This window comes from Hyaena hyaena, unplaced genomic scaffold, assembly GCF_003009895.1.
Source record: "Hyaena hyaena isolate Hyena2069 unplaced genomic scaffold, ASM300989v1 scaffold_345, whole genome shotgun sequence".
NCBI classification, from domain to species: domain Eukaryota; kingdom Metazoa; phylum Chordata; class Mammalia; order Carnivora; family Hyaenidae; genus Hyaena; species Hyaena hyaena.
In genome coordinates this window covers 1,806,456-1,820,079 of record NW_024080976.1, presented here as the reverse complement: position 1 = coordinate 1,820,079, position 13,624 = coordinate 1,806,456, and the positions used below count along the sequence as shown (strand labels likewise).

Below are 13,624 nucleotides of genomic sequence, written 5' to 3'. Positions count from 1 at the left end.
GAATAAAAGGGGGCATGAGGATTTAAAATGAAGAAACCTGGGGGCACCTGGGTGGCTCAGTCAGTTAAGCGTCCAACTTCAGCTCAGGTCATGATTTTACAGCTCATGGGTTCGAGCCCCGTGTCAGGCTCTGTGCTGATAGCTCAGAGCCTGGAGCCTGTTTCAGATTGTGTGTCTCCCTCTCTCTGCCCTCGCCCACACTGTACTCTCTCTTTCAAAGATAAATAAATGTTAAAAAAATTTCTTTTAAAAATTAAAAAAAACTGTTCATTTGCAGGTAATATATTTGTTAATTCAATTCAATGTAAAAATCTCAGTGGTTTTAATTATGGAAATAGACTAATTCTAAAGTTTACACAGAAAATATATATAGCTACAAGTAGCTAAAGCAATGCCAAAGAGGAACAAAGATGGAGGATTCACTTGCATTATCAGATCAAGATTTATAATACATAGTAATTAAGACAGAGTGGGATTGACATAAGGAAATCAAAACAATGGAAAAGGACATAAAGTCAAAGATATATATAACACAAATAGGTCTGAAAATACAATGTGGAGTGAAAAAAAGGAGCTGCAGAACTGTTAAGTCCATTATATTCTCAGTTATTTAACAATCTAGAACACAGAGCAACATAGGTAGTGTTCACATATACAAATCTGTGTGGTAAGAATATAAAACCATGAACTCTATGGATATAGGTAACAATCAAGAGAGTGCATCTGGGGACAAAGTATCTATAATATTCTAATTATTCTGTTGAAAAAAATCTTGAGGCAAAAAGGACAAAATACTAAAATATGCTATTTAGGGAGCTGGATATGTGCCTGTTTATGCCACTTCTCCCTCCCTCTTCGAGATTTTTTTTTTTGAAGAGAGAGAGAGAGTGCACACGAGTGAGGGGAAGGGACAGAGGGAGAGAGAGAATCTTAAGCAGGCTCCACACTCAGTGCAGAGCCTCAGGTGGGGCTTGATTCTATGACCCTAGGATCATGACCTGAACTGAAATCAAGAGCTGGACACTCAACCAATTGAGCCACCCCATTGACTTTCAAATAATAAAGGAAGGGAGGAAAAAGAGGCAGAGAAAGAAGCAGCTTTATTAATTATACCAGTTTGTGTTTTTCTAACTCACTGACTTTAATTTTATTCTTATCAATTCCTTTATTTTCTTACTTTGTTTCTAATTACCAGAACTGTATTTTGCTCAATTACTTTTATTCTTGTTTATTAACATACTGTTTTCAGCTTGTAGGTTTTCTTCTGTTCAGTGCTTTATTAAAAATTTTTAAAAATTTTTTAAATATTTAGTTTTGAGAGAGACACAGAGACAGAACATGAGCAAGGGAGGGGGAGGGGCAGAGAGCAAGGAAGACCTAGAATCCGAAGCAGGTTCCAGGCACCAAGCTCTCAGCACAGAGCCCAATGTGGGGCTCGAACCCACAAGCCATGAGACCAAGACCTGGGTGGAAGTCAGACGCCCAATCAACTAAGCCAACCAGGCACCCCTAAAAAAATTTTTTTTAATGTTTTATTTTTGAGAGAGAGAGACAAAGAGAGAACGTGTGTGCACACACACAAGCAGGGGAGGGGCAGAGAGAGCCAGAGACACAGAATCTGAAGCAGGCTCCTGGCTCTGAGCTGTCAGACCAGAGCTCGATGCGGGGTTCTTACTCACAAGTGGCGAGATCATGACCTGAGCCGAAGTTGGACGCTCAACCAACTGAGCTACCTAGGCACCCCACGCACTGCTTTATTTTTTAAGGTGTTCTGTAACATAAGGTTTTATGCCTCTGTCGATTTGAGGTGCTTATCCTAGTTTAAAAATGTCCATATAAATGTTTTTCTTTTTGAATCTTTTATTATTAACTTCATTTTTTTTTTTAAATGTTTTATTTATTTCTAGGAGAGAGAGAGAGAGACAGCTTGAGCAGGGGAGGGTCAGAGAGAGAGGGAGTCACAGACTGAAACAGGCTCCAGGCTCTGAGCTGGCAGTCAGCACAGAGCCCGACGCGGGGCCCGAACCCACGAACCGCGAGATCATGACCTAAGCGAAAGTCGGACGCTTAACCGACTAAGCCACCCAGGCGCCCCTATTAACTTCATATTTAATTGCATTGTAGAACTATCACGTGTGTAGCTTCTACTTTGAAATTTATTAAATTTTACTCAGGCCTAATACATGGTCAGTTTTCAGGTTATTACATATCTAAATAAGGGATAGTAACTATTTCCAGGCTATAAGCTATCTTAATATAGTAGCCCAACCAATTTATTTTTTTTTTTTTACCATTTTTAAAAAACTTTTTATTTATTTATTTTTTTGTGTGCACATGAGTGTGGGGAGGAAGACAGAGAGAGAGGGAGAGCAAGATCCTAAAGCAGGTTCTGTGCTGTCAGCACAGAGCCCAATCCGGGGCCCAAACCCACGAACCATGAGATCATGACCTGAGCCAAAGTTATGCTCAACTGACTGAGCCACCCAGGTGAGGTGCCCCAACTCTATCAAATTACTATTGGTAAATACATTTTTTTCTTGTTCTAGTTTATCTAGCATGAGCTAAGACAGATCAATGAAAGTTTCCTACGGATATGTATTTTCTTATTTTCAGTGTTCTTTATAGTAAGTTTGCTGCAGGTTATATGATAAAGAAGCAGTCCTAAGCCATTTATCTTTATTAGCTATTGCACTCATCATTTTATTTTTTACAGTTTATTTATTTTGAGAGAGAGGGAGAGCATGTATGCGTGTGAGTGGGGCAGGGGCAGAGAGAGGGAGGGAGGGAGGGAGAAAGAGAATCCTAAGCAGGTTCTGTGCTGTTGGCACAGAGCCCAATGTGGGACTTGAACTCCTGAACCCTGAGGATCATTACCTGAGCTGAAATCAAGAGTCTGACACTTAATTGACTGAGTCACCCAGGCCCCCTGGACAACCACTTTGGAAAACTATTTGGCAGTATCAATAAAAGGTGACATATATATATAACTTAGCAATTCTAGTTTTGGTTTATATGCAAAAGACTGGGTACATATGTGCAAGGAAAGACATCTATAAGACAATTCTTGGCAATAGTATTTGTAAGTGTCCTGAAATAAGAACTACCTAAATGGCAATCAATAATAGAATGGATAAATAAAACGATAGCTTATTCACATAACAATAATACACAGCAATCTGAAATTAACCAAACTACAAATACATGCAATAATTCAACATGAAGCTGACAAACATAGTATTAGGCAAAAGAAGCCAGACACAAAGTTATATAGATTAACAATAGAAATAATCTGTGGTGATACTAGTTGAATAGTGGTTACCACTAGGGTGGGAGTAATGACTTGGAAATGTAGGAAGCTCATGGTTTGTCAGATCTATTTCTTGACCTCTTGCTTACGCAGGTTACACAGTGTGTTCATTTTGAAAATTAACAGACTTTGAGGAAAAAACTAGATATACAGAGAAGCTGCGAGATAGGGGCACACAGTTAAAGAAAGATGTATCTCAGCAGAAGAAAGCTTTGAGCTGCAGGTGAAAAGGCAGTAAAGTGAAATATGTTTAATAGCTAAGACTGCAGGATAAATCTGAAATAGAAAGATTCCAAAGGAAGCATAAAGAAAAGGATGAAGTTCTGAGGAAAAGGAATTATCCTTGAAGAGGAGGCAAACATCACTTATTCTAAGAGTAAAATAAAGAAAAAAAAAAAAGGAACCATGGATTCAATTCACTAAAACCACAAATACTCACAAAAACAAGGTATACCAGGCACTGAATGATCTAGGGGCTGGAGATATATCAGTAAACCAAATAAAACATACTCTCTGTTCACATTTCAGTGGACTAAATTATAGGAATTTACCAGAAATTATTAGATTGTGGCCCAATCTATAGCAAATACTCATTGAAAAATATAATTGTGTAGGGTCATTTGAAAAACACACATCTTGTCTATTTCTTAGGATATTCTAGTATTCTTTAACATTACATATGACACATATAGAATAAATGGCAAAATATACTAATCTTAAGTGCAAAGGCTGATTCATCTTTATACATTTATATATTTATAAATTTACATATACTCAGGTCAAAACAAGAACATTTTCAGCACTCCAGAAGATTCTATCCCTTCCTAGTAGATATCCTCTTAGGGGTAACTACTATTCTGATTTCTATCACAAGTAATTAGTTTTCCCAGCTTTTAAACCTCAAATAAATGGAACCATTATCTTTTGTTTGTGAATTTACCTATATTGTTGTGACTAACCAGTATCTGCCATTTTTTTAAATTGTTGTGTGGTCTCCCTTTGCATGAAAGAGATCATTTATCCTTTTTTCTGATAATCTTCCCTTCCATTCTTTCCAATGTTGGATATTTTAACATACATTCTTTGTTTTCTCTTTCATCAAAACAGACCATCAAAATAGCTCGGTTTCTCAACTACAAGAGGTCACACTATAATAAAAAAATAGATATATATTCACTAACCTATGACAATAGGTGCCAATGACAAGCATACTTCTAAGAAATGTTTAATTCTTATTTATAATGCAAATTATGTAAAGAGTTTCTGCTCTGGTTTGTTCACCCATAATAATGAAATTGAAATTGAAGCCCAACTTTAATCCCTCTAAATGAATGTATTTTGGTATTACCATATTTTAACTCTTTCTTGGTCTTAATCTTCCAACTGTGTTTCCTCTGAAAATGCCTTATGTATATAGGATTTTCCAATTTACTGTATGGATTACTGTATTCCCCTTAACCTACACTGTAGAATAAATCAGAGAATAAATTATTTAAAATTTACCTGGGACTCAGTCATTTCCTCTTCTTTCTGGTAACAGACAGGGCTTAAAAAGGCAGAGCTGGGAAAGAGAAGAAAAGCCATTAGACCAGGTGTGCTTTGTGGTTTCAGAAACCTGTACCCACTAAGTGGATTCATGGTCAACCTGTAGCAAAATGATTCATGGATCCATCAGAAAGGCCAAGAATATTCACACAAGAGGTGCTGAGAAGTATAAGGATGACTGGTAAGATCATGTGTAGCTTAGGCATAAGGTGGGTAAGAATATTATTTCACATGTGGGAGATGTCCCATAAATCTGTCAATAGCTCTGTATTAGGAAATAAACAGTTCACACGAAGCAGGAAGACCTATAGCTTCATGAAAGCACATAAACAAGGAAAATAGGAAACTGACAGAACACTTAAGGCATTCTAATGTATTGAGACATTACCAACTAAATGAGAATTTAACCAAAATGGTGATGTAATTATATCCTTTCAAGGAAGGAGTAAGAAGTTTACATGTCTGAGTGATGTTTGTTGGAGATATTGGTGGTGGTAAGAGAGTTAAATTCTTATTTGCAATAATAAAAAACATATATATATGAAATCACACTTAACAGCTGAAAGTGGTTTTTTTCTGGGAATAGGAATTAGAGATGGGGGAAAAACAGTATAGTTTTTCCTCTTTTTATTTCAAGTCTAGTAGCACTACAACACTTTTTAAAATAAAATTCACATTAGGGTGAACCACTGGGTGGCTCAGTGAGTTAACTGGGTGTCCAATTCTTGATTTCAACTCACGGTTGATGAGTTCAAGTCCTGCATCGGGCTCTGCACTCACAGCATGGAGCCTGCTTAGGATTCTCTCTCTGCCTCTCCCTCACTCATGCATGCTCTCTCTCTCAAAATAAATAAACAAAAAAAAAGTAGAAGAGGACTAAATAAATAAAATTGAAGAGGACAGGAGAATAAGATGGTATCTCAGGAGTTCCCCAGCACCGACAGTACAAAATTCTGTGAATAAAATTTGATACTTCGCTAAGGATAGAGAAGTAGCATACTCCTAAAGGCCAGATGTGGCAGATAATGTTATGAATAACAGCCATTGCTTTCACCTTATTCCTTGAAAAGTAAACCTTAATTTTTTCACATGGCAATATACCTTCTCCTAAGGATAAAATCATGATTGATCTAGGTCAATGAGGGTAATCTTATTTCCCTTTGCCAGTTACTAACTTTCCCAGCATCCTTTACAGCGATGAGTTACAATGTGACAAAATATTGACTAAGAGGAGATGAGTTATGGAAAAATTTGTGATATATGTATTTTTTTCTGCACATATCTCTTGCACATAGCAGCCCCTTGGGCCTGAGGGTGGATACAAGCACATTCTGTCGTCAGGACTGTTCTGGCTCTGGTAGTGGGCATGGGTCTATGTGGGCACAGATTAAAAGAGGAATAATATTAAGAGCATTTGCTTAAGGTGAACTGAAGTCATCAACTAGCCAGACAGAAGATACCAATCAGGACTCCCCCTACTGTCTTTCTTCTTTCTCTGAATCATCAAATTTTTCAAGTACAGGCAAGAAACAGAAAATGGGGAGAAAACAACTCCATAATTTCTTTGAGGCACCTAATGATGGATTTCATCATAGAATTTCTAACGGTAGCAGTACATGAACTGGAAGGATGGTTCAACAAAAACGACTTTATATATTGTTAAAGACTTACAAAAGATAAAAAGAAATGAGAGCTCCTATTTAAAGAGGATTTTTTTCCCCCATAGACTTCAATGAAGTACAGGTAAATACATTTGTCTCTTTCTGCCTTGCATTTTGAGTTCTACTTCCATCTTCACTGTTATCTATAAAAAAGATCGCTAAAAATTTGATTGGGATTACGTTTAACCTACAGATCAAATTAAAGAGACAGGAGTCTTCTGATCCATGAATGTAGTATATTTCTCCACTTATTTTTTATTTCTTTCATCACTTTTTTTTTTTTCATTTTCAGCATACAGTGCCTCCACATATTCTGTGAGATTTATTTTTAAGTATCTTTTTTTGGGGAGTGCTAATAAATTTTTTTACTTCAAACTCCCAACTGTTCATTGCTGGAATATAAAAATGATTTCACTTTATACACTGATTATATATCCTGCAACCATGCTAAATTCATGTAAGATATCTAGGAGCTTTTGCATAGATTCTTTGGGGTTTTTTATTTACATAATCTAGATTGTCTGCTAATAGAAACAGCTGTATTTCTTCCTTTCCAATTTATGTCTTTGTCTTTCTCTTTCTTTATTGCACTCACTAAGACTTCCAATACAATGGTGAATAACGGTGGTGATAGAGGACATCTTCACTTTCTTGCTAATCTTACAGGTAAAGCATTATTTCACCACTAAGTATGATGTAAGCGCCAGTATTCTGGGTTTTTGTTTTTAGAAGAACTTCAGTAATGAACATTCCCTTCTGCTCCTAATTTGCTGAGACTTTTTTCATGAATAAACGTTGAATTTTGTCAACTGCTTTTTCTGCATCTATTGAGATAATCATACAATTCTTTTTTACTCTCTTTTGGTGAAGTAGTCACTGATTCTCCAATTATTTGCCAATAATGAACTTAAAATTCATCTTGCATTCCCAACATAAATCTATTTATCATGTTATATTATCCTTTTTATATTGCTAGATTCAATTTTTCAATTCAGTGTTGAGGATTTTTGTATCTAAGTCCATGAGAAATACTGGTCTGCAGTTTTCTTGTCATGTCTTTGTCTGGTTTTGGTATCAGGGTAAGGCTGGTCTCATAAAATGAGTTGGAAAGTGCTCAGCTTCTTCTACTTCCTGGGAGAGTTTATACAGAATTGTTATAATTTCTTTCTTAGATGTTTGCTATTTCACTTGTGAAATTATTTGTGTGTATAGTTTCCTTTTTTAGAAAGTATTTTTATTGAGGTATAACGGACATACAACATGTTGGTTTCAGGTGTACAATATGATGATTTGATATTTGGGTACACTGTGAAAAGATCATCAAATAAGTCTAGTTAATATACATCATCTTACATTGTTACAAGAATTTTTTTTTTGTAATAAAAACTTTAAAGATCTTTTCCCTTAGCAAATGTCAGAAATGCAATACAGTATTGTTAACTATAGTCATTCTGCTATACATTATATCCCCAGGACTTGTAAATAGAAATTTGTACCTTTTGACCACCTTCACCTATCTGTCTTATCCCCTCCAATCTGGCAACCTCCAATCTGTTCTTTTTACCTATGACCTTGGTATTGAGGGGGGGCATTTATTGTTTTAGATTTCATATATAAATATAATTATACAGTACTTGTCTTCCTCTGATATTTCACTTCCCCTAATATTTCACTTAGCATAATGCCCTTGAGGTCCATCCATGTTGTCACAAATGGCAAGATTTTATTCTTTCTTATGGCTAAATAATATCCCAATGTATGTATGCATGTACACACACACACACACACACACGATTTTCTTTTTCCACTCATCCACAGATGGGACATTTAGGTTACAACCATATCTTGGTTATTATAAATAATGCTGCAAAGAACATGGGTGTACATATTTCTTTCTAAATGGGTATCTTTGTTTTCTTCAGAAAAACACCCAGAAGTGGTTTTGCTGGATCATATGGCATTTCTATTTTTAATTTATTGAGGAATCTCCATACTATTTTCCATAGGTGCTTTACCAATTTACATTCTGACCAACAATGCATTAAGTGTTCCCTTTTCTCCCCATCTTTGTCGACATGTGTTATTTCTTATCTTTTCAAGAATAGCCATTACAATAGGTGTGAGGTGATACCTCATTGTGGCTTTCATCTGCATTTCCTTGGTAAGTGATGCTTGAACATCTTTTCATGTATTCATTGACCATATGTATATCTTTTTTTGAAAAATGTCTATTCAGGTTTCCTGCTCATTTTATTTACTTTTTAAATGTTTTAAATGTTATTTTTGAGAGAGAGAGAGACAGAGTGTGAAGTGGGGAGGGGCCGAGAGAGAGACAGACAGACAAACAGAATCTGAAGCAGGCTCCAGGCACTGAGCTGTCAGCAGAGCCCGATGCAGGGCTCAAACCCATGAACTGTGAGATCATGACCTGAGCTGAAGCTGGACACTTAACCAACTGAGCCACCCATTTTTAAAACTGGATTGCTTTGGGTATTTTTACTGTTGAGTTTTGAGTTCTTTATATATTCTGGATATTAACTCCTTATCTGGTATATAATTTGCAAATATTCTCTCATTTAGTAGATTTCCTTTTCATTTTGTTGATGGTTTCCTTTGCTGTGCATAACCTTTTTAGTTTTATGTAGTCCCACTAGTTTTAATTTTGTGGTTTTGCTTTTGGTATCATAGGTTTTTAAACACAAATTCAATTTCATTAATAAATATATAACTATTCAGGTTATTAATTATTGAGTAAATATTGGTAGTTTGTGTCTTTCAAAAAATTTACCCATTTATATAAGCTGGAGAATTCATGGACTTTGAGCATTTGTAATATTCCTTTACTATCCTTTCAAGATCTGTAGGATGAGTGTGATACCCCATCTTTCAATTCTAGTATTGGCAATTCCTATCTTACCTCTTTTTCTCATGGTTAGACTGTCCAGAGGTTTAACAATTTTATTGATCTGTTCAGAAGACTAGTTTTGGCTCATGGATTTTCTCCATTATTTGTTTGTTTACAGTTTTATTGAATTCTGCTCTAGTCTTTAATATCCATTTACTTTTATTTGATTTGGGGTTAATTTGCTCCTTTTCTCCCACAGTTCCTTAAAGTAGAAGTTAATACCGATTTGAGCTTTTTCTATTTACTTATAGCATTTTAGTGCTATGAATTTCCCTGTAATTACTGAGTTAGCTGCATCCCACATGATATATATTGCATTTTTGTTCAAAGTATCTTTATTTATATTTATTTTTTTTACTTTTGTTGGGGGAGGGGAGAGAATGAGAATGAATCCTTAGCAGGCTCCACATCTAGTGCAGAGCCCAAGGCGGGGTTCAATATCAGGAGTGAGATCATGACCTGAGCTGAAAACAAGATTCGGACAATTTAACCAACCGAGCTACCCAGGCACTCCCAAAGTATTTTTTAATTTCCTACGAGATTTCCTCTTTGACTCATGGGCTATTTAGAAGTATGTTGTTTAATATCCAAGTATTTGAAAATTACCCAGATAGCTTTCTTTTTTTGATTTCTAGTTTTATTCTGGTATGATCTGAGAGCGTATTTTAAAATACTTCTATTGCTTTGAAATTGCTAAAGTTTGCTTTATGGCCCAGAGTATGATCTATCTTGGTGAATGTCCATGTGTACTTGAGGAAGACACATATTTTACTGTTGGTGGGTAGAGTGTTCCATAAAGGTCATTAACATTTGAATACCAAAGAATTGACATTAAACACTTGACTGTAGGCTGATAAATGTTTTTTCAGGTCTTCAAAAACCTTACTGACTTTTTGCCTCTTTTTTTCATCAATTACTGAGAAAGGAACTTTATAGTCCCCAATTATAACTGTGCATTTGTCTATTTCTCCTTTCAGTTCTATCAGGTTTTGTTTCATATGTTTTGAAGCTCTGTTGTTAGCTGCATATACATTTTGGAACTGTTATATCTTCTTAGAGAACTGACCACTTTATCATGATATAATGTCTTTCTTCATCCCTGATAATATTCCTCGTTTGAAGTCTACTTGTTTAATATTAAAATTGCTACTCTTTTTTTGGTTCATATTTCTGCAAGATATTTTTCTCTATCATCTACTCTCAAGGCATCAATCTTTATATTTAATTTTTTTTTTGTAAACAGCATTCAGATCTTTTATCCAATGCTGATAAACATCTTTATATTTTAACTGGTATGTTTAGATCAATAATATTTAATATAATTATTGATATAGTTGGATTAAAATCTACCATCTTCTTAGCTGTTTTCTATTTGCTCCACTTGTACTGTTTCTTTGTCCCCTACCCACCCTCACCCCTCACCTTTTCGGCTTTGGCTTGATTTAACTAAGTACTTTTTATTATTCCATTTTTTCTCCTGAATTAAATTATTATTTCTACCTCTTTAAAAAAAAAGTTAGTGGTTTCCCTAGGTTTTACAATATACCACACACTTTACTTGTACTAGGGGGGACTTACAGTAATATATTCCAAATTCCTCCCTCCCATCCTTTGTGCTACATTTGTCATAACATCTCAGACTAGATGTTCTATTCATTGCAAATGTTATTTTTCTCCCCCCATTTGCAAAGAACTTACTGTGATATATATATATCAATTTGTTCAATTTCTAAACTACTATGTGTTATTACCTCCTAAAATGAACTCTAATATAGTTAAAATACACATAACAACTTTGGCATTTCCTCCACCACCACCACCACCACCACCACCACCATCATCATCATCTCTGCCTGCTTGAATCCAAAGTTTGCCAAAACCCCCAAAAATCACTGAGAGCCCTATCCTTGGCTTCAAATACATAGCAAATCTCTAGATTGCCTGAGCTAACTTACCCCCTAGAATTCGGCTCTATGGTGGATAACTGAGTTTTTTTTGTTTGTTTTTTTTTTCACCACCATTCCAACTCTTCTCTCCCACTACTCCCATGTGTGTGTGGATTCCAGGTCTACTACCTCACTTGGCAACAAATGTTCAAATCACAAAATGGCACAGGATGTGCCATTTATGTCCTTCTTTAAAAGCAAAGAGTACTTATCAACCATATTCACATAAAATTTTTTTTAATTAAAAACGTAAAATCAGAGCACCTGTTCCTTTAAAAGACACTGCAGAAGTGCCTAAATGGCTCAGTTGGTTAAGCATCTGACTCTTGGTTTCAGCTTAGTCATGATCTTACATTTGTGGGTTTGAGCCCCACATCGGGCTTCATGCTGGCAGTCCAGAGTTTGCTTGGGATTCTCTCTCTGCCCCTCCCCTGCTTGCACTCTCTCTCTCTCAAAATATATAAATTTTTTAAAAAACCTAAAAAGAAAATAAAGACACTGCATATCCCACTACCTGGAAACCATCTCCTTAGTAGCGATCAGCTCCATCAGACCACTGCCTTCTTGTCCTTAAAGAAGTCAAATTAAGAAACTACTTTATCTCTGATTGAGATATGTCTCTGTTTGGATCTACTTTACTCCCAAATTCAGGATATTCATAAAACATCAAGCAGGGTAAATACCAAGAAATCCATACATAGGGATATCATACTTAAGGGAAGTCAAAAAAAGAAAAAACTTAAAAGAAGCCAGGAAAAAAGAACACCTTATGGATAAAGCCACATGGATAAGAATTACAATAGGATTCTTATCAGAAACCATACAAACAAAAAGACAGTGGAGTGAAATATTTTAAAGTATTAAAAGAAAATCCTACCAACCTAGAATTCTCTAACCTGGAAAATTATCCTTCAAAAACAAAGGAGACTGATATTGTATGTTAACTAAATGTATTTTAAATTAACACTTTAAAAAAAAAAGTTTCTCAAATGAACAAAAACTGAATTCTATCACCAGTAGACCTGACTTGCAAAATGTTAAAAGTTCTTCAGGAAGAAGAAAAACGATATAGGTCAGAAACTTGGACCTACATAGAGAAAAGTAGCATAACAGAAAAGCACAATGAAGGTAAAATAAAATCTTCTGGCTCTTTCATTCTTAATTTATCTAAAAGAGAAATGTTTATTTAAGAAATAATCATATTAGGTGATTTTATGTATTGGGTGATTTTATAGCACATGCACGAGTGAAATGAATGACAAGAATGTCACAGGAATGAGAGGGAGGACTTGGGAATACAGTTGCCCCTTGAACATCACAGGTTTGAACTATGTGGGTCTACTTATATGGGTATTTTTTTCAATAAATACAGTAGAATACTGTAAATATATTTTCTCTTCCTCATGCTTTTCTTAATAATCTACTTTTCTCTAGCTTACTTTCCTATAAGAATCAGTGGCGCCTGGGGGGGCTCAGTCGGTTAAGCGTCTGACTTCAGCTCAGGTCATGATCTCACGGTTCGTGGGTTCGAGCTCCACGTCGGGCTCTGTGCTGACTGCCAGCTCAGAGCCTGGAGCCTGCTTCAGAGTCTGTATCTCCCTCTCTCTCTGACCCTCCCCTGCTCATGCTGTCTCTCTCTCTCTCTCTTACAAGTAAATAAAAACGTTAAAAAAAATTTGTTTTTAAATGTGTTAATTAACAGTTTACATTATCAGTAAGGCTTCCAGTTAGCAGCAGGCTATTAGTAGTTAAGTTTTGGGGAAATTTACAGTTATAGGTGGATTTTCATTTCATAATGGTTGACATCCCTAACTTCCATATTGTTCAAGGGTCAACTGTTCTGTTATAAAGTTCCTTGCACTTGATCTGAAGCACTATAGTATTTTTTGAGAGTGAACTCAGATTAGTTACAAATATAAATTGTAGGGCTGCCTGGGTGGCTCAGTCGATTAAGCATCTGACTTCAGCTCAGGTCATGATCTCACAGTTCTTGAGTCTGAGCCCCACATCGGGGTCTGGCTCCTGCTTCGGATTCTGTGTCTCCCTTTCTCTCTCGCTCTCTCTGCCTCTCCCTTGCTTGTGCTCTATCTCTCTCTCAAAAATAAAAAAAATATATTTAAAAAATTGGACAAAAAAGCATTAAAATATATATATATTGTAAACTCAAGAGTAATACCAATTTTTTTTTTTACAAGGATATGATACAGTAAAAGAGTGGACAAAATGGAAACATACGAAATGCTCAATGAGAAACAGAAGT

At 35.7% G+C, this 13,624-nt stretch overlaps 1 protein-coding gene across 1 annotated transcript in view; it reads right to left on the bottom strand.

Annotated features, from left to right (window-relative positions):
- The window catches only part of LOC120243520 (zinc finger protein 569-like), a 42,680-nt gene that overhangs the window by 22,154 nt on the left and 6,902 nt on the right, over nucleotides 1-13,624 (bottom strand). The window contains 1 exon segment of the mRNA XM_039249699.1: nucleotides 4,811-4,868. Coding sequence (XP_039105630.1) covers nucleotides 4,811-4,825 — 15 coding nt within the window. The 5' untranslated portion in view covers nucleotides 4,826-4,868.